The following is a 22,715-nucleotide window of genomic DNA, read 5'->3' on the forward strand; positions in this document are numbered from 1 at the left end:
GTTGTATATTTCACTTCTCATACCTCAGGGAATCCCAGCAACTGTTTGTGGTGGGTTGTTTCTGTTGGATTTGAGCCGTTTGTTGTGTCTGCTTCATCCTGCTCAGTTACCATCCGGCTTCCTCTGTTTGCTGATTCTGCTTCCCCTTCATGTCGTGATCTCCTAGCCTTACCCATCTCTGTGAGATCTTTCAGCCTTACCCTTGTGGACATTTCCTAGTTCACATTCTTGAATGGAATCTTGTTAGCTCAGTTAATCTTATTATGTCATGCCTTGTCTTAGAATGGGATGGTAGCCTTGGGTCAAGAGCTCTAGGTCTTCTCAGCTCTTGTGACTCTTGGATGCGTAGGCATTTCTTCCAAAATTTCGTATACACTTGTTTTTTTACCTAAGGAACACTCAAAGATTTCCCATACATATAATTCCAAAGAGGCCCTTGTGTTATACGCTCTATTACCAAACAAACATATTCACTCCTGCAATGGGATGATATCTACAAAAGTTAGAATGTTTGTAGCTTTCAGGAACGGAATTCAGCTGAAAGTGGCTTAGATACCAGTTATCTCAAGTAACAAGTTGTTTTTGATTAATTGATGCCTCAGTGATATACTAAGGTCCCAGATTTCTTACATATATTTCTCCGCCATGCTTAGGGGGTTGGCAGTTTCCTCTGTGGCCCCATTATTTTGGAGATCCAGGTGTCAGGTATAGGTGACAAGTCTACCCAGGAAATTCTTCCTAGAAGCTCCAATGGATTTGCCTTCATGTTACATTGGCCAGGATTGTGTCATATGGCTGTGACTAAACCAATCTCTTGGTGAGGGAAGTGGGGCCACCAGGACTATTGGTTAGACCAGTAGATTTATCCCTTGGTGTCAGAGAGGAGCCCAGCCACCTTGAAGGACATGCCACGTGGAGGAGGTGAGGTAGTGAGTGTTTGACACTAATTGCAAAGTCATGTCCGTCTAACATAGCCATGAACGAGGCCAAGGAGTAGTATCGAACACTGCATACCAATCCCTTTGGTTTCAATTTCAATGACTTGGCCCAGGTGTTACTTCTTGTAATTTTGTGATCATGTTCTAGAGCCTGGTGGCATAGTGGTTAAGTGCGATGGCTGCTAGCCAAGCAGTCATCAGTTCGAATCCGCCAGGCGCTCCCTGGAAAATATGGGGCAGTTCTACTCTGTCCTATAAGGTCGCTATGAGTCGGAATCGATTAGATGGCAGTGGGTTTGGTTTTGGTGGCTTTAATTCACCTGAGACGAGCAACCAGGCCCCTCTATTCATTGAAAAATATTGGTATTTAAGAATAGCCAGGAAAACTTTGAAAAGTGAAAAACTCTGAGGGGGAACTAGCCTTACCAGACATAAAAACCTACTAAAGCTCAGAAGTGGGTCCAAGGGCATGTGGAAATTTAGTATACATTAAGGACGGCATCCAAAATCAGAGGGCAGAGTGGACTTTTTAATAAATGGTGCCGAGACAACTGGGAAGCTATTTGGAAAAAGATGGCGTTAGCTCCATATTTCATACCATATGCAAGAATAAATTCCAAATGAATGGGGGTGGGAGTGGGGGCCTAAATATAACAAGAAAACATACAAATACTAAAAGAAAACATGGGTGAGAAATCTAGAGGCAATAAATGATTGGTATACTGGTTAAGCACTTGGCTGATAACCTAAACGCTGGCGGTTAGAACCCACTAGCTGTGTGGGAGAAAGATGTGGCAGCCTACTTCCATAGAGATTAGAGCCTTGGAAACCCTATGGGACAGTTCTACTCTGTCCTTTAGGGTTACTATGAGTTGAAATCAACTCAGAGGCAATGGGTTTGGCTTTTTAAATTTGACATAAAAATAATAAAATTACAAACCAAAACTATAATGAGATACCATCTCACCCCTGCAAAAACGTCACTGATAAAACAAAACAAAACAAAAAATGCAGGCAAGGATGTGGGGAAATTGGAACACTTATCCACTGCTGGTGAGATTATAAAATGGTACAACCACTATGGAAAATGATATGTCACTTCTTTAGAAAGTTAGACATAGAAATACCTTAAGATCCAGCAATCCAACTCCTAGGTATATACCCTAGAGATCTAATAGTGTCACGGACAGACATACGCACACATATGTTTATTGCAACCTTATTCACAATAGCAAAAAGATGGAAATAACCTAAATACCTATCCATGCATCAAAGGGTAAACAAAATGTGGCATGTACATACAGTGGAATACAATGCAAGTATAAAGAATGAGGATGAGTCTGTGAAACATAACATGACTGAATCTGGAGGACATTTTGCTGAGAGAAATAAGTCAAGCACAAAAGGACGAATACTGTATGATAGCACTTTTATAAAAAGACAAAAATCAACATTCTTTGGTGGTTACCAAGGATGGGAATGGGAGGGAGGAGGAATCACTCTCTAGACAGTAAACCCATGGAGTCAATTCTGATTCACAGACACTTGTTAGTTTCGGTGATGGGAAAGGCAATACCGAATGTGGGTGAAGTGTGCCCAACTTAATCAAGGTAAATGATGACAATAAGAAACGAGATTAAGGGACCTTCTTGGTAAATGCTATAACATATACAATTTGGTGGTAATAGCCAAAAAATATGTGAGTGGTTATACAGGTCAATATATATGCACATATGTGTATAACAAGGTATAAGCATGTATAGCGTGCATATATAGGTGTATCTGTAGGCATAGATATATATATATATGTTGGTGTGTGCTGCACATATATTCATATATAACCCAAACCAAACCAAATATTGCCATCAAGTTGATTCCGACTCACAGTGACCCTATAGGACAGAGTAGAACTGCCCCATAGTTTCCAAGGAGTGCCTAGTAGATCTGAGCTGCCAACCTCTTGGTTAGCAGCCATAGCACTTAATCACTACACCACCAGAATTTCCATATAAATCACACAGGCAACACACTCATGGTTACCTCCCAGAAGTAACTAAACACCTCATGGAATTGATTTACTGGCTTTGAAGGCTTAAGACCCTAGTCTCATGGGACAATTCTGTCAATTGACATAACATAGTCTATAAAGTTTATGTTCTACATCCTAGTATGGTAAGTAGTGTCAGGGGTCTTAAAAGCTTGTGAGTAGCCATCTAACTATTGGTCTCTATTCATCTAGAACAAAAGAGAAAGAAGGAAATCAAAGACCCAAAGAAGAAACTAGTCTACAGGAGTAATTGCCTACATGAGCCACAGCCTCATGTATCCAGAGACCAGAGACCTAGATGGTGCTCAGCTACCCCACCGAGTGTTCTGACCAGGGATACAATAGATGTTCCCAGATAGAATGGGAGAAAACTATAGAACAAGCCTCTACTTATTTAAAAAAAAAAAAAAGGCCAGACTTAACCAGACCAATAGAGAGTAGAGGGATCCTCCTCAAGACTATTGCCCTGAGATACCTTTTAAACTTTGAACTGAAACTACTCTCAGAGGTCACCTTTCAGCTAAAAAACAGATTTACTTATAAAATAAACAGTATCACCCATGAGTACTGTGCTCTTTTTTTATTTTTTAATCATCTATATGAGATCAAATGGTCATCATTTACCTTAAAGCATAGAAGAGAAGACCAGGGAGGGCAGGGAAGCTGGCTTAATGGAAGCGGAACAACCAGAATGGAAAAATAAAGAATGTTGACACAATGTGGAAAATGTAACGTATGTTACTGAACAATGTACATAGAAATTGTTAAACGGGAACCTAATTTGCTATATAAACTTTCACTGAAAACTCAATAAAATATATTTTTTAAAATTGTTTGGTAAAAAGTATAAAAATATTTTGAGAGAAAATATTTGCAACATATATCCTAGACAAAGGGCTATTATCTCTAATATAAAATGAACAAAAAATTAAGGAACAGAGGACACAAAACTTGCTAGAAAAGTAGAAAAAAGACACAGACAACTTACAAATATATAAAAATGGTTCTTAACGTGAAAAAAATGTTCAAACTCACTCATAATAGAGAAATGCAAATTAAACAATATTGAGATACCATTTCTCATCTCTCAGGTTGGTGAAAAAAAAAAAAGTATGAAAGCACATTCTATTAGACAAGGCTGTAGAGAGACAAAGGAGCCCTGGTGTTGCAGTGGTTAATCACACGGCTGCTAACCGAAAGGTTCATAATTTGAACCCAGGAGCTGCTCTGTAGGAGAAAGATGTGGCAGTTGCTTCCCTAAAGATTACAGCCTTGGAAACCCTATGGGACAGTTCTACTTTGTCCTATAGGGTCACTATGAATTGAAATTGACTCAGTGGGAAGGGGCTTGTAGAGAGCCAGGCACTTGCATACGTTGCTGGTAGGAATGCAAACTGTCATGTCCCTTCTGGAGGGGGACTTGAGGGAGCCCTGGTGGCACAATGATTAAGTGCTTGACTGCTAACTGAAAAGTCAGCAGTTCCAACAAACCAGCCATTCTGCCTGGATCTGCTCCTGCAAAGATTACAGCCCAGGAAACCCAATGGGGGCAGTTATAATCTGTCCTAGAGGGTCACTATGAGTCAGAATCCACTCGGTGGCAATGGGTTTGTTTTTATAGGGTCACTATGAACCCTGGTGGCACAGTGGTTGAGAGCTATGGCTGCCAACCAAAAGGTCAGCAGTTCGAATCCACCAGGCACTCCTTGGAAACCCTATGGGGCAGTTCAACTCTGTCCAATAGGGTCACTATGAGTTGGAATCGACTCATCAACAACGTGTGTGTGTGTGTGTGTGTGAGTCAGAATTGACTCAATGACACACAACAACAGCAAAACTACAAAATCACATACCCTTTAACCCAGCCATTCCACTTCTAGGAATTTCCTCTGAAGATAGCCTTCCAATAATATGAAAATATACAGGCACAAGATTATTCATTTATGTATTGTTTGTAATTGCAGAATACTGCAAAGAACCTAAGTGCTCATATTTAGGAGAGGGGTTGAATAAACTGTGGTACATTCATGGTTAAGTACTATTAGCCGTGAAAAAAAAAAAAGAATGAGGATGAACTATATGAATTGATATGGAGTGATTTCCAGGCTATATTGTTAAGGACAAAAGTACTACTTTTCATGTAAGAAAAAAGGGGATATAAGAAAATATACATGTATCTGTTCATTTGTGAAAAAATAAATATAGGAAAGATTAGCCAGAAACTAGAGACAAGTTATCTCCAGGGGTGGTTGGGAATAGAGTGGAAAGAAGGAGAAAATAACTTGGCAAAAAGGGTAGTGGAGTGAGACAATTTTCTGAGTATACCTTTTTGTATAACTGACTCTCAGAGCCATAATGTTTCTCATACCTTTCCAAAAATAATGATTGCCTCCGTGAACAACTGCCTCCTTTGCCATGAGACTAGAAGAACGGAGTGGTGCCAGGCTACCATTACTGAACATTTTGATCAAAGATTCTATAGAAGAATTTTGATCAAAAGGTGGGGGGTGGGGAGGAGGGGTAGAAATGTAGAACAGAATTTCAAATTCTTGCAGACTCCAGACTTTCTGGAGCTGTGGAGGCTGGATGAACCCCTGAAACTATTGCCTTGAGATAATCTTTAAAACTGAAGCCAAAAATATCCCCGGAAGTCTTCTTAAAACCAAACAAGAGTTTAGTTTAACTAGCAAAGAATGTCAGCCTTGAGCATTATGCCCTTTTAAAAGCTATCTGTACAGAATCAAATTGACGCAGCAACTTGAAAAATTACATAGAAACCTTAGGGGGCAGGAACAATTCAGAAAAGGAGGGTGAGAATGGTTGCACAACTTGAAGAATATAATCGATGTCACTGAATTTTATATGTAGACACGGTTGGATTGGTGTATGTTTTTCTGTGTATATTTTCAACAACAACAAAATAAAGAAAATTAAAAAAAAAAACAGATATGAGGGGAATTAAAAATGGAATACAAATAGTAACAAATGGACTAATTACATTTCTCATGAATACTATAATCACACTGGAAGTCAGTGGAGAAATAGAACTAATATAAGCTACTGTATTTTGATGGGATACTACAGAGACAAAAACAACTGTACACAAATGCTGTAGTCTAGTCAATTTTTTTTTCACAAGAGTAGGGGCTAGAGATTTTTTTTGTTTGTTCAAATGTATATGTATATTTTATTTATTGTGCTTTAGAGGAAGGTTTATAGAACAAATTAGTTTCTCATTAAGCAATACACATATTGTTTTGTGACATAGGTTGCCAACCCCACGACATGTCAACACTCTCCCCTTCTCGAACTTGGGTTCTTCATTTCCATTCGTCCAGCTCTCCTGTCCCCTCCTGCCTTCTCCTCCTTGCCCCTGGGCTGGTGTGCACGCTTAGTCTTTTACACATGGTTGAGCTATGTGTATTATTGTTTGTTTTATGGGCCTGTCTAATCTTTGCCTGAAGGGTGAACTTCAGGTGTTACTTCAGTACTGAGCTAAAAGGGTGCCTGGGGGCCATACTCTTAGGGTTTCTCCAGTCTCTGTCAGGCTAGTAAGTCTGGTCTTTTCTGGTGAGTTAGAATTTTGTTCTACATTTTTCTCCAGCTCTGTCTGGGACCCTCTATTGTGATCCCTGTCAGAGCAGTTGGTGGTGATAGCCAGTCACCATCTAGTTGTACTGGACTCAGTCCGGTGGAGGCTGTGGTAGTTGTGGTCCGTTAGTCCTTTGGACTAATTTTTGCCTTGTGTCTTTAGTTTTCTTCATTCTTCCTTGCTCCAGATGGGATGAGAGCAGTGGAGTATCTTAGACGGCAACTCACAAGCTTTTAAGACCCCAGAGGCTACCCACCAAAGCAGGATGTAGAACATTTTCTTTATAAACTGTGTTATGCCAAATGAGCTAGGTGTTCCCTGAGACCGAGGTCCCCACAACTCCCAGCCCAGTAATTCAGTCCCTCAGGGAGTTTGGATGTGTCTATGGAGCTTCCATGACCTTGCCTTGTGTAAGTTGTGCTGGCTTCCCCAGTATTGTGTACTGTCTTACCCTTCACCAAAGCTACCACTTACCTGTTGTCTATTTAGTGTTTTTCCATCTCCACTTCTCCCCTCCCTCATAACCATCAAAGATCATTTCTTTTCGCTTGTAAGCCTTTTCATGAGTTTTTATAGTAGTGGTCTCCTACGATATTTGTTCTATTGTGATCACTCAGCATAACGCCCTCCAGATTCATTCATGTTGTGAGATGCTTTGCAGATTCGTCCTTGTTCTTTATCATTGCGTAGTACTCCATTGTGTGTATGTACCATAGTTTGTTTATCCATTTATCTGTTGATGGGCATTGTTGTTTCCATCTTTTTTGCTATTGTGAACAACGCTGCAATGAACATGGGTGAGCGTATGCCTATTTGTGTGACAACTCATTTCTCTAGGATAAATTATTCTTAGGAGTGGGAATTCAGGGTCATATGGTATTTCTATTTCTAGCTTTCCTAGGAAGCGCCATATCATTTTCCAAAATTGTATCATTTTGCATTCCCACCAGCAGTACGTAAGAGTTCCGATCTCCCTGAAGCTTCTCCAACATTTGTTATTTTCTGTTTTTGATTTGTGCCGCTATTGCCGGGGTGAGATGGTGTCTTATTGTGGTTTTGATTTGCATTTCTCTAATGACTAGTGATTGAGAGCATTTCCTCATGTGTCTGTTAGCCGCTTGAATGTCTTGTTTGGTGAAGTGTCTGTTCATTTCCTTTGCCCAGTTTTTAATTGGGTTATTTGTCTTTTTGTTGTAGAGGTGTTGGATTTTCCTATAGATTTTAAAGATTTGAGTTTGTGTGATTTGTAATAGCCATTTTTTTTTTTCCCCAGTCTGTAGGTTTTCTTTTTACTCTTTTGGTGAAGTCTTTTCGTGAGCATAAGTGTTTAATTTTTGGAAGATCCTGGTTATCTAGTTTATCTTCTGGCGTTTATGTGTTGTTAGTTTTGGTTTGTATCCTGTTAGTGTCGTGTATTAGGGGCTCTAGTGTTGATCCTATTTTTTTTCTATGATCTTTATAGTCTGGGGTTTATAATTAGGTCTTTGATCCATTTTGAATTAGTTTTTGTGTATGGTGTGAGGTATAGGTCCTGTTTCATTTTTTTGCAGAGGGACATTCAGTTTTGCCAGCACTATTTGTTAAAAAGACTGTCTTTTCCCATTTGATGGATTTTGGGCCCTTGTGGAAGAACTGGTGACCATAGGTGGATGGATTTACATCTGGGTTCTCAATTCTGTTCCATTGGTCAGTGTACCTGTCATTGTACCAGTACCAGGCTCTTTTGACTATGGTAGCTGTATAGTAGTTTCTGAGGTCAAATAGTGCATGTCCTCCTACTTTATTCTTCTTCTTCCATAGTGCTTTACTTATCTGGGGCCTCTTCCCTTTCCATATAAAGTCAATGATTAGTTTTTCCATCTCTTTAAAAAATGTTCTTGGTACTTGGATCGAGATTGCATTACATTTGTAGATTGTTTTGGGTAGAATTGTCATTTTCACAATGTTGAGTATACCTATCCATGAGCATGGTATGTTTTTCCATTTATGTAGATCTCTTTTGGTTTCTTGCAGTAGTGTTTCATAGTTTTCTTTGTATAGGTCTTTTACATCCCCAGTTAGATTTATTCCTAAGTATTTTATTTTTTTAGGGGCTATTATAAATGGTACTGTTTCCCTGATTTCCTTTTCTTCATTCTCTTTATTGGTGTATAAGAATTCAGCTGATTTTTTATGTTTATTTTTATCCTGCTACTCTGCTAAATCTCTCTATTAGTTCCAGTAGTTTTTTCGTGGGGTCTTTAGGGTTTTCTATGTATAGTATCGCATCATCCACAGATAGAGACAGTTTTACTTCTTTATTACCAATTTGGATGCCTTTTATTTCTTTTTCTTGCCTTATTGCTCTAGCTAGGACTTCCAGTACAATGTTAAATAAGAGTGGTGATAATACTTTATGTGTATATTATAGTTGAGAAAATAAGTAAATATATTGTGGACAATGAGAGCATGGGGGCATATGGAAAGAGCACAGGAGCCAACTTGAAGGAACTGCCAATGGCCACATCTTGGGCAATTTGAGTGACAGAATAAATAATGATAGTAATAGTTTATACTCCACTGAATAAAATAAATGTCCATGAGTTCATATGCCATAGAATCCCAATTAAATGTAGAAGGGATGATAGAAACAGAAAAAAGACCATCAGGCAAACACCATAGTAATTGTTGCAGACAGAAACATCTGTGGATGCTGAAATTAGTGGATAAAAATATGATGAGAAATAGGATCTTGTATAGTTTCAAAATACCTCCTCACGAGGCACTTATTAATTACAAAGCAAAAATATATTCACTTTATAGAGGAGGAAGTTGGCAGGCACCACCTTAACCAAGTGATCAAAGTTAACAGCACCAGTAATAACACACATTGACATTGTGTATCTCCCAGTATGATGCACCAATAAGGGCAGCCATTACTTCTGCAGTATTGCCAAAATGTTTACTCTTAATATGACCATGAGAAAAGATCAGACAAACTCTAATTGAGAGACACCCTACAAAATAACTAGCCACTGGTCTTCAAAAGTGTCAAAGGCAAGAACAGCAAAGAAAGACAAAGAAACCATCACAGATTGGAGGAGATTAAAGAGGTATGACAATTAAATGCATTGTGTGATCCTGGATAGCATTGCTCCAACGTGAATTGCTTAGTTTTGATAACTGTCCTATGGTTATATAAGATGTTAACATTGGGGAATGCTAGATGAAGATGGGATTTCTATATTATTTTTGCCACTTTTGTAGGTCTAAAATTATTTCAACTTAAAAAGTTATAAAACTGTATTGCCGAAATTTTAACTTTGAACTAAAAAAATATATAAGCCCCGATCCTTTCTTTTTTTAAATATGAGCCCTACTCTTTTTTAAAAAATAATTTTTATTGTGCTTTAACTGAAAGTTTACAGATCAAGTCAGTCTCTCACACAAAAACTCACATACACCTTGCTACACGCTCCCAATTACTCTCCCCCTAGTGAGACACCCCGCTCTCTCCCTCTTCTCTCTCTTTTTTTGTCCATTTCGCCAGCTTCTACCCCCTCTACCCTCTCATCTCTGGTCCAGGCAGGAGATGCCAACATAGTCTCAAGTGTCCACCTGATCCAAGAAGTTCACTCCTCACCAGCATCCCTCTCCAACCCATTGTCCAGTCCAATCCCTGTCTGAAGAGTTGGCTTCAGGAATGGTTCCTGTTCTGGGCCAACAGAAGGTCTGGGGGCCATGACCACTGGGGTCCTTCCAGTCTCAGTCAGACCATTAAGTCTAGTCTTACGAGAATTTGGCGTCTGCATGCCACTGTTCTCCTGCTCCCTCAGGGGTTCTCTGTTGTGTTCCCTGTCAGGGCCATCATCGATTGTAGCCGGGCACCATCTAGTTCTTCTGGTCTCAGGATGATGTAGTCGCTGGTTCCTGTGGCCCTTTCTGTCTCTTGTAAATTTGAGCCCTACTCTTAAGCAACTTCGGTAAAGGAAGGGAGGTAAACATTCATACAAATTCGTATCACAACTGTGATGTTCATGGGGGACTATAGAGTCTGGGTCAGTGGGAGAGGTCTGAGAGGGCTTGCCTAAAGAAATAATAGCTAAGATCTGACAAATGAATAGGAATTAAGTACAGATAGTCCCGACTTATGATGGGGTACCTTTCTGACAAATCCGTCGTAAGCCAGTTCTGACGTAAGTCGAATACCTCATTTTCTTTTTTTTTTAGTTTTCATTGTTACTGTCTTTTATTATCATTATCTTTGTAAATCTGATCTTTGTCTTTGGGGGTTGGAATGACAGTGATAACTTCAGCAAATTACATGCCACAACATTGAATGTAGTACCTATAACTAAAGATAAAATGAAAAATACAAAAAAGAGGACGGTCATAAGTGCAGCTCATCATAACTCAAACACGTTGTAAGTCAGACTACCTGTAGTTGGAGAGAGTTCCAAATGGAGGCCCTGCAGCAAGGGGAGCGTGGAGCTTTTGGGGAACTGGACAAAGGATGCCTAGATGTGAGGAAAAGGTACTATTGGTACAAGAAGAAGCTGGAGAGGAGGGAAGAGATCACCGAGGGACTTTTGGCTCCTGTGTGACTCTGATCAGCAAGTCTAACTTCCTAAGGTTGAGTTTTTACCTGAGAGTTTTCCCATGAGAAGGTCATATTGCCATAGCAATTTCACTTTCAACTGCCAATAGAATTTCGCTTTTTTTGATCTTTGAATTTAACCTGTCAGGGAATTGCTTGAGGGGATCCTGTGTGAGTTCGAGTCAGACACAGTTTGGGCCTTGTTTGTTAATGACAATCTTGGAAATCCTAAAGAGTTACCTACTGGTTTTATTCCCAGGGGCCCTGTAGTTAATAAACTACTGCGCTTATGTCAGTTTTGTCCACTTAGTGGCCAACTCTTAAATGACTCAACTTCACATGGGTGACTTCCTTATTCTTTTTTTACTCAGGGCTTGTGTTGCTTAGGAATCTCAACTATCCCATTCCTCTTTCTTTCAGTGGCCTTGTTGAAGATCAGAATTCACCCTCTCCTTAAAGTGATTTTGCATATCATTCCTCTCTATGCCCTAACCATATTCCAGCTTGATCCTATTGAAACATCACATTTGACCAGTAGAGGAGGGCAACGGGAAATGATTCTGAAGATCTTGGGGGTCAGGAACCCCCCACATCCTCTGTATCTCCCCCGCCCCCCCCAAATATCTCTATTCCAACTACCAGATCTTAGTTTTTGCCAATGAAGCATACGGCAGCAGAGAATTCCTCCTACGTTACTGCAGCTAAAAATTGGATCTTCTCAGTGATCGCAGAGTACTAGCTAATAAGCAAAGTATTTCTAGCACCAGACACATGGTGGCCTGAGTTTCCTTATCTGAAAGCTCACTTCCCTAATCTGGTTTTGCATATTGCCTTATTCTGCATCTGAACCTTAGTCCTAGCGTTGGTCTACCTATCATTTGCAGATTGTTCAACGCTATGAGAAGCAGCAATTCTTGTGTTCCTTTTTCTAGAGATTCTTTTGCAACCCAGGGTCTATTACCTTCATGAAGTTTGTGATCATCCCTGAAATGACATGTAAAATTTAGCATGTTTGCATATACGTGAATTTTATAGAAGGAGGATTCCTAGCTTACATTAGAATCTCAATGAGGTCTTTGACATCCATACCCACCTCTCTCCCCCAACCACCAAAGTCATAAACCATTGCCTTGTTGTTGTTAGGTACTGTGGAGTCAATTTTCCAGTCATAGTGACCCCACATAACAGAGTAGAACTGCTTCATGGGGTTTTCTTAGCTGTAATCTTTGTGGAAGCAAATCACTAGAACTTTCTCTTGCTAAGCAGCTGGGTGGATTGGAACCACCACCCTTTTGGTCAGTAGCCAAGCACTTAACCATTGCACTACCATAGCTCCTCACTGCCTTAAAAAAAAAAAATTGCTTTATATTTAATAGTAAGCCTTCCGTATGTTTCCCAAAACCTCACCTTTTCTAGGGTCCCAAAAGGGCAGAGGTTACATTACTGGTTTATAGCTTTCTTATCTAGTGATAGGCTGGTCCTCTCTACCTCCCACTCCTTCAAGATTCCATAGCCATCTCTCATCTCCCCTAGGAGACTCTTGTTGACACTTGATCCCAGGTAAATGAATGATGATACATTACAGGATGAAAACTGTAACTCCAGCTGGGATTTCTGTTATGCAAGTCCTAATACCAATCATCTAATAAAATATGGGGTGGAAAAGTGATGTTTCCTGCAAATATTTATTATAGTGTAGATTTTTTCATATATTTTCTTGTATGGGTGTTATATTTCACAATAAAATTTTGAAAAAGTTGTGTTTCCATTAGAGTGAAACAAATCATCATTAATTCACCAATTAATGAATCCCTTAAATGAAGTTTCTTTATGAAAACAATAGCTATTACTTAAAAAAAATTAAACCATCTAGGCAAGAAAAAAAAAAAAGCATGAAATTTCACTCATAATTCAATCCACTAGGAGATAATTCCTATCAATATTTTATGTTCAGTATATCTTTCAAAATTATTCCACTATATGCATATAATTTTTTAAACCAAAGTGGAGCCATATTTCACATTCTGTTTTTTAAACAGTTTTATTGAGGTATATGAAAAAAAAGAGGTATAGTTGATATAAATTAACCTGCACATATTTAAACCGTACAATTTGATAAGTTTGACATACGTACACACCTGTGAAATCACCCTCACAATCAAGATAGTGAACATATCCATTATTCCCCAAAGTCTCTTCATACTCCTTTGTAACCCCCCTTACTACTCTCCTCCCACAAACAACTACTGATCTGTTTCTGTCCCTATGAATTAGTTTGCCTTTTTTTGATTTTTATATCAATGTTACAGTTTGTGCTCTTTGTTTGCCTGAATTCTGTCTCTCAGTATAATTATTTTGAGATTCACTCATATCATTGTTTTTAGCTGCCATTGAGTCAGTCCCTGACTCACGGCAACCCCATGCAAACAGAATGGAATGCTCCCCAGTCCTGTACCATCTTCGTGACTGGTTGCAGCTCGAACCATTGTGATCCACAAAGTTTTCGCTGGCTGATTTTTGGAAGTGGATCACCAGGCCTTTCTTCCTAGTCTGTCTTAGTCTGGAAGCTCTGCTGAAACTTGTTCAGAGTCATAGTAACACACAAGCCTCCATTGATAGGTGGGTGGTGGTTGCACATGAAGTACATTGGCTGGGAATCAAACCCAGGTCTGCATTGAAGAATTCAGTGGAAGACACTGAACCACCACTGTCTCATATCCATGTTATTACGTGCATCAATAGTTTATTCCTTTTTATTGTTGAGTAGTATTTCATTGTATGAATATATCACAATTTGCTTATCCATTTAACTATTGATGGACATTTGGATTTTTCTAAGTTTTTGCTATTACAAATAAAGCTGCCATGATCATTTCTGCACAAGTCCTTTTATGGATATGTATTTCTTTTGCTTTTAGGTAAATATCTTGATGTGGAATGGTTAGATCATATAGTAGGTATATGTTTAACTTTTAAAGAAGCTACCAAACTGTTTATCAAAGTAGTTGCAACATTTTTTATTCCCAATGGTAGCATATGGTAGTCTCAGCTCCTCCATATTCTTGCCAAAAGATGGCTTGGACAGTCTTTCTAATTTTAGTCATTCTAATCAGTGTACAGCCGTATCTCATCATGGTTTTATTTTGCACCTCCGTAATGACTAACGAAACCCTGGTGACGTGGTGTTTAAGGACTATGGCTGCTAACCAAAAGGTTTTCAGTTCGAATACACCAGTTGCTCCTTGGAAACCCTATGGGGTAGTTCTACTCTGTCCTATAGGGTCCCTAAGAGTAGGACTTGACTCAATGGCAACGGGTAATGACTAATGAGGAGCCCTGCTGGCACAGTGGTAAAGTGATATGCTGTTAACCAAAAAGTCGGCAGTTCGAATCCACCAGGCGCACCTTGGAAACCCTATGGGCCAGTTCTACTCTGTCCCGTAGGGTCACGATGAGTCCGAATCAACTTGACAGCAATGGGTTTGCTTTGGTTTGAAATGACTAATGATGTTAAACATCTCTTCACATGCTTATTTTCTTTGAATAGAAATGGCGAGAGTAGAATTCCTGTCTTATTTCTGATCTTAGGGGGAAGCGTTCAGTCTTTCCCCCTTAACTATGATGTTAACTGTCCCAGACCAAAACCAAGCCCAGTGCCCTCGAGTCGATTCCAACTCATAGTGACCCTATAGAACAGAGTAGAACTGTCCTATAGAGTTCCCAAGGAGCGCCTGTTGGTTAGCAGCGTAGCACCTAACCACTACGCCACCTGGGTTTCCAGTGATGTTAGCTGTAGCTGCCCTTTATCAGATGAGAAAGTTCCTTTCTATGCTTAGTTGCTGGGAGTTTTGTATTAGGAATGAAAAAGGATTTTGTCATATACTTTTCTGTGTCTATTGAGATAATAATATGGTTTTTCTTTTTTAGTTTGTTAATACGGTGAATCATATTCATTGATTTTTGTACATTAAACCAACCTTGAATTCCTGGGATAAACTCTACTTAGTCATGCTGCATTATTCTTTTACTATATTGTTGGATTTGTTTGGCTAAAATTTTGTTCAGAATTTTTACATCTACATTTATGAAGGATTTTTGGTTTATAGTTTTATTTTCTTAAAATGTCTTTGGTTTTGGTTCACACACTGTTTTCAACTTACTTTTTTCTACTGATGAATCACATATATTTTTGCCTATTAATAGGTACATTTTTACAAATTTCGGGGGTATGATAGTATTTTATTCTGTATGAATCATTATTTATTTAACTTAATGTTGGATATTTATTCCCAAGTTCTTACTATTATAAACAGTACAAACTCCTCTTTGGCAAAAATCTTCACTGACACAAAGGATAAATTTCCAACAGCGAAATTGGTAGGTCAGAGGACTACATATTTTGAGACTTTTGTATTGCAAAACTGTGTTTCAGAAAAGCCACAACAATGAACACTTCCCATCTACAGAGTGTAAGATTGTTTTTGTTTTTTCAAAGTTCTTCCCCAAATTAAGTATTATTTTAAAAAGTAGGTCAGTAGCCTTGCACATGATGAAATCCTTTTCCCCCAAATTGGCCCAGCTGTTTCAGCATAAATCAGCTCTAAGTTGTCTGAGGATATCAGAGAAGAAAAAGAGGTGATCTCCTTCTACACAGGAAACAATCATAACATTGAGGTATTAACAGGTATGTAAGTTTTGCTGAAAGACAGAACTGTAATAGAGGATTGCCAAGAAAGATGCTCTTATCTCTTGGTCTGCTTTCTGGTATACTTATATCTCCAAGGTAACAGGTTAACTTGCTGATGGAAACCCATCTATTTTCACGCATTTGGTTGGAAGATACATTAATTCCAATTTTTTTTATTTTCAGAATGTAAGAGCTGGAAGAACCCTTAAAAATCAATTAATCCAAACTTCTTAACATAGACAAGGAACTGAGACCAAAGATGAAAGAGAACTGGCCAATCTCCCATTGGAAAATGATGGCAGAGATGGTGATTGGACAAAATTACTACTAAGGTTTGTTTTTGCTCTGATTCCGTGACTCTTCCACTTATGATAATATCCAAATAGAAAACTCCCTTCCTCCGATACACACTTTTCTAAATCTGATACCTTAAGAGCATCTGCCCTGGTATAGAGAGAGCAATTGCTTTTACACTTGCATTCGTGTTTGGTCTCTGCTTCCAGGAATACCATGAGTGAATGGTATTCCTTTTCCCATTAAGTAAGGTTGATATAGGAATGGTAGAATGAGATTGGTTCAGGGGTACAAAAGACCCCCAAAGAAATATGAAACCAAAGAAGGCATACCCTGAGAGGCATCAGCACTAACTCAGGTCATCTACATTTCTTTTGGAAGGATAAAGAAGCCACTAGTTAATATAGAGATGTTGGGGTTTGATGAATGTATATATCATCCACAATGAAAGACAAATTGGGGATGGGAAGAATGGATAGTTATGAGAATAAAAATAGATAATCACACACAGATAACTGTAGCGTTGGCCGTGAGATGGTTGATGGGTTGGGTTTGTTCATACAGGGCTTGGTATGTCCCAAATAAACCCAGTGCCAAATATACACCCCAAAAGGCCCACAATGGTGATCATGATACCCTTTGCAAAGGTGATGCAGTTCATGTCTTCAGGGTAAAAAGGTGAGGATCTCCAGGAAGGGAGAGATGATGAGGGCCAGGGCGCAGCTACTCATGGAACCCACCAGGTAGATGATCAGGTCCAGGTGGAGGAGGAAGTTGGCTGAGACATCTGTAATGAGACAAGAAATTTAGAATCACTAAAGGTCTGTACAAGAGGGAGCTCAGAAACCAAGCATTTTCTTGGAGTCCTAGAATTCCACAGATGGCTGAAAGACTGCTTTGGAGAGGTGGGGTGGAGCCCACCATGGCTTGAGCAGTAGATCAGACACCATGACTGGACTCCCACCCCTACTTTGACACCAAACAAAGCAGATACTCTCCTTTTTATTTACTGGATTTTCACATATAATTTAAAAAACATTTTATTTATTTTTTTGTTGCTGTTGCTGAGAATATATAACAAAACATACATCAATTTGACAGTTCCTATGTGAACAATTCAGAGACATTGATTTCATTCTGAAGTTGTGCAACCATTCTCACCCTTCTTCTCTGAGTTGTTCCTTACTCATTAACATAAAGTCTCTTCCCCTTAAGGCAGAGACAAGAGCAACTCTAATCTGTTTTCACTTTGATCTCATATAAAAAAATAGATAGTTCTTAAAAGAGCATAATGCTCAAGGTATACATTTTTTTACCAGTTAAGCTAAACTATTGTTTGGTTTTTAGAAGATTTCAGGGGATATTTTTGGTTTGAGGTTTAAAGATTATCTCGGAGCAATAGTTTCAAGGGTTCATCCAGCCTCCATGGATCCAGAAAGGCTGGAGTCCATTCACATATAATTTTTATTGGATTATATTTATTGGAAGGACTCCTCTACCATTTATCAATTATAATCTCCTCATTGTACATCTGGAAGAAATCTAGGAAAGCAAAGGGAACAGGACTTACCAAGGTCATATAGAGCTGAGCTGAGAATCTATTACGATGCCCACTCTAAGAATTCTAAGGTCCTTTTCACTCTACCATGCCGTCTCATATATATATATATATATATATATATATACACACACACACACACACACATGAAAGAACTTGACACAGAGTAGACGCTCAATTAATGTTTGAATCTCACGCAGAGACAGAGTCAACCTTGGTACTACCTATGTAATATAGCCACTGTCTAGAAGCAAGAATGGATAAAAAGAGAGAGAGATGGCTCAGCTGCTGTTAGAACCTCAATCACTTGTTTTCCTACTTTCAGAAGGATTCAAGTAATTAAGCAGAATATAAGAAGTGCAGACAGCATTACACTGCCCACCTCCCATTCCTTCTTTTCTATAAACACTCCTAAATCTCCATCTTGTATACTTGCGATGAATATGTTCCATGAATTTTCCACGAGAATCCAATTTCAATCATGTTTGAATGAGTAAATACACAATTTATGTGATTTAATTTTCAACAATTATGTGACTGTCCTGTGAACAAGCTAGGGAAAAACTGGAAAGCATCCATACTAGCTTGGCAGATCTTGAAGAAAACATCACCTTTTCCTGAAGTTGCTCCAACATATCCAATTGGACAATGAAAGAGGCTGCCATGTTTGGGGTCCATCGCTTCTTAGATGGGATGATCCCCATCCACAGATTTCCTTCATCAAATATTTAATGAGCTGCTTACTGGAGGTGCAGAGAAAAATCAGCATCCATCCTGCAGAAGAGCTCACACTAAAGGGACAGAGAAGATATATGTTCAAAAAGTCTATAATGCAAGGCAGGCTAGAGGGATGCTCTAAGAAGGAAGCGATCTGGTGAGAGTCCTTCCATGGCTCCCTATTGCCAACACTCTTTAGCACAAGGTCTCTTAGATCTTGGGCCCTGTAAAACTTTCTGCCCTAAACTCTCATCACTGCACACTGCTTTAGCTCTCCAAGGGCCCACATGCAAGTACTTGCCTCAGGCCTGTACACAGCCTGCTCCCTACATCTGTAACATTCTTCCCTCCTCCATCTTTCTCCTACTTATATTTAGGTAGTAAGTGAAATCAGGCACAGATTACCTAATGAGCAAGGTATGCATGAGCTTACTTGTGCTTACTTAATAATCTGTAGTGTACAACTTCACTTGTACACTACAAAGATGTAGTGAAACTCGTGTGAAATTGTGCATTACAGATTAGTAAGTAAACACAGTTAAACAAATGCGTACCTTGCTTACTGGTTAATCTGCCCCTGACTGAATTATCACTTCACTGGTAAGGACTCTCTGACCTGGCCCAGGCTGAGTTATAGTACTCTCCTATGTGCTCTCAGGGTAGCCTCCATTTACCTCTATTTTAACACTCATCGTACTGTGTTATTTCCTTGTATGTATTTCCCACTCTACCATAAGCCCAGTGAGGGCAAGGACTATTCTTCATTATTGTGACTAGTACAATGCTGAGCATGAAGGAGGTTCTTAACAAATGTTTGTTGAATGAATGAAGGGTAAAGGAATTGATGGGTGAATAAAGGAGGAGGAAGTGGTCATTCAGAATATACCAGAAACAGGACAGGTCATTAGATGGCCAACCTTCTCTAGCCATGCCTCCCCTGGTCCCAAGTGGCCTGAACTACTCAGCCTTTCTCTTCGACTTAAACACTTTTTTTATCAGGAATATTTCTAAAATGATATTATTTACAAGTTCTTGATGGCTTGATACAAATTTGGAACCCTCGATCACACCTTAAACCAAGTGAGGGTGCAGTTTCTGCTTCCAGGACTCTGGTTATGCGAAGCTTATCTCAGCACGTTCTTCTGTTAGATAGCTCTAAGAGTTACACAATTTCTCCTGACCTTGAGATAAGGCTTAATTCCCTCAACACTAAACCCTGACTCCTGGAGACTTTAAGGCTAAATGTGGTCTCTCTCTTGAAAATAATCCCACAGGTGTTTGAGGACATATATAGAAATTCCCCTGAGCTTTCACTTCTCCAGGTAAAACATTCCTAGTTCCTCTGTTCATTCCTCGTGGGGCACTTTTTCTGACTTTTCTAAGCCTTGTTCATGATTCTCCCAAACACCTACAACAGCACCTAACATAGAATGAATGAGTGAATGAATAAACAGAAGGAAGAGTGAAGAAAGGATGAAAAGGAGGGAGGAAGGAAGTAAAGAGAGAAGAGTATACTCCAAAATGATCTTCAGCAATAACAATTCAACCCCCTGAAGTTTTCCATATGGTTAAACGCTATTTTATGATACAGGACTTGACCTTAATTTATGATAGGAAGCAGTGTGGCACCATGGAAAGACAAGCTTTGGTGCTACACAGCCTGTGTTCAAATCTCGGTTTTGCAACTTACTAGCTTCATGACTCAGGCAGTTTGCTTAATTTCTCTGGGCCACAGTTCTCTTAATTGATAATATTGTTTTGCTAGGCTGTCATGAGTACTAGGTACAGTCAGTACACTATTTGTTATATAGGAGACACTCTATATGTTACATGAATGGACGAGAGACTGAATGATATTTCTTTCACCCATAAACCAGCCTATGTGTACTTTCTATGTGTAGGCAGTTGAGATTACTGTAATGTTTCCTATGTAGTAGTTGTGCTAAGTCCATTTTTCCAGGTGAAAAAGTTGAGGTTCAAGAAGGTGAAGTGCCTCGCCCAAGGTAACAAGGCAAGTGGCAGAGCCAATGATGGTGAAGTAGGTGCCATTGTAACTCCCAGTCATGGTTTTGGACAAAGAGTGTCCTTTTATCCTACTCACAGGTCAGACAAATCAAGGCTGTGTGGATAGACAGGTTTACAAACAAACAGTGCCCAGTTCTCTGACACCTGGAAGACAGTGAAGGGATGGTGATCTCAGCTGGGACATGGAACTGGTGGGCCTAGGCGAAGACGATGCCAACAGAGTACATCAGCTTGACTGACTGGTACAATCTGCAGACAGGTCGTGCAACGGGATGTGGCTCCCTGGGAAAGGCTCACTCCTTGCTCAGAAATCGGGAGTTATCATTGAGTTATGGAACTGGCCAGCTTGCAATGACTCAGGCCACACTGGCCTTCAGAGCTGCCCTGGAAACTTATTAAGTGCACATTCTTGGGGATTGTGATTCTATAGGCCTGGGGCCCAAGAATCTATGCCTTTTTTTTTTAGGTAATCTCTGCAGAGAATAAAATTCACAGAATAAAAGTCATGCAGTGAAAATCCTCCTTTCCATTCTCGACCTCCAGTCTTCAGTTCCCCTTTTCCTAGGCAACCACTTTTATAGTTTCCTTTTAGCCCTTCCAAAATAACCTGTGGATATGCAAGTTTATGCAGAATGTAGGTGCACACTTATCACACACACACACACGCACATGCTCTCACATAAACACATACCCACGTACTCACATACACACACACCTACGTACACGTAGGCACACATACACACACATAGACACATGCATACACACAACACACACAGATACAGACATATACATACTCAAACGGCAGCATCTTTTACACATTATTATACTTTTTTTTAAATTAAATATTTCTTCGAGGATGTTCCTAATCCATATACCTAGACCTACCTCTTCTACTTAATAACTGCTTGATAAATCAGTTGCACGGGTATCGTCATATAATTTCACCAGTCCCCAAGAAATGAATGCTTAGATGACTCCTAGTCTTCTGCCAAGTAAGTGATGCCACAAAGGACATCTGTGGCGTAGTGGTTAAGTGCTGCAGCTGCTAACCAAAAGGTCAGCTGTTCAAATCCTCCAGGTGATCCTTGGAAACTGTATGGGGGCAGTTCTACCCTGTCCTGTAGGGTCGCTATGAGTCAGAATCTACTCAACAGCAATGGGCTTGGTTTGGTTTTGGTTATGCACATATAGGATACAGTCTCAGAAGTAGAAATGCTGAGTAAAAGCATATGATTTAAAATTTTTTTTTTATTGACATACTGCCCATTTTTTGTTTTAGTGTGTGAGCATGCCTCTTCCCTATGCCCTTGCCAAAATGCAGTGTGTGATCACATGCTTTTGCCATTATGTGTCTTTTTCTTTTAAACTGGCATTTCTATTATTATAAAGGAGAAAAAGCACCTTTAAAAAAAATGCCATTTTAAAAATTTGCCTGTAAACTGATTGTTGATGCTTTTTGCCCATTTTTGTTGGTCTTCCCCCTCCTCCCGCCCCCCATTGGGAAGAGGCGTTTGTTCAAAGCTCCCAGGTGAATCTGATGACCAGACAGATGCAGACCAGGCGTGAATCCCTCGTGGCTCCCGATCCCCACTCTTTCCAGCTGAAGCCCTGGAAGGAGGGCGCCCTACCCAAGGTAGCTAGTGGCAGCCCGACTTGCCCCGTATGAGGGCCAGCATATTAGGATGATGTCTTACTTGTGTGCACTACTCTGCAGCTTCAAAGAGATCCCACATTTATTACCTCATCTAATCATTACCACAAAACTGTGAGGCAGGTGTGGCTACTGATGTTTTTCTCATTTTACAGCTGTGATCTTGTGGGACATGAAGGCCTCATTAGCTTACCTTCGAAACACCAAGACCATGTGGATGCATGACAATGACAAAGGCTACCACTCAGTGAGTGCTTACTATGTGCCAGGCACTTTCTAAGCATCTTATGTGTATTAAACCAATTAATCCTCACAATAAATAACTCCACGAAGTAGCGTGGCAGTCATTGGTGCTGTTGACCAAGTACTCCCAGGTCTTCTGGGCCCATGGCAGAATGGTACCTCTCTCCCTGCCCCCTTGGAGTGAGGTATGGCCATGTGATTTCCTTTGGCTGATGAAGTGTGAGTAGATGAGGTGTGTGCCACTTCCAGGTGAAGTGTTACCAGCTTCGTAACAAAGTGCATGAGTAACTGTGTTCTCAGTGCCATGGCAACCTGCAACGTTTCAGAGTGGTCTTTCCACCAGCCTGGGTCCTCCATCAGCTGGGTCCTGGAGTGGGGGTGGAAGGC

The 22,715-nt window shown here is 39.8% G+C and overlaps 1 protein-coding gene across 1 annotated transcript in view; it reads right to left on the minus strand.

The window, feature by feature from the left end:
• Positions 1–16,635: 16,635 nt before the first annotated feature.
• The window catches only part of LOC100670006 (proton-coupled amino acid transporter 3), a 45,048-nt gene continuing 38,968 nt past the window's right edge, over positions 16,636–22,715 (minus strand). The window contains 4 exon segments of the mRNA XM_010594082.3: positions 16,636–16,716; positions 16,718–16,810; positions 16,812–16,921; positions 20,511–20,682. Coding sequence (XP_010592384.1) covers positions 16,636–16,716; positions 16,718–16,810; positions 16,812–16,921; positions 20,511–20,682 — 456 coding nt within the window.

Source organism: Loxodonta africana, chromosome 2, assembly GCF_030014295.1.
Source record: "Loxodonta africana isolate mLoxAfr1 chromosome 2, mLoxAfr1.hap2, whole genome shotgun sequence".
NCBI lineage: Eukaryota > Metazoa > Chordata > Mammalia > Proboscidea > Elephantidae > Loxodonta > Loxodonta africana.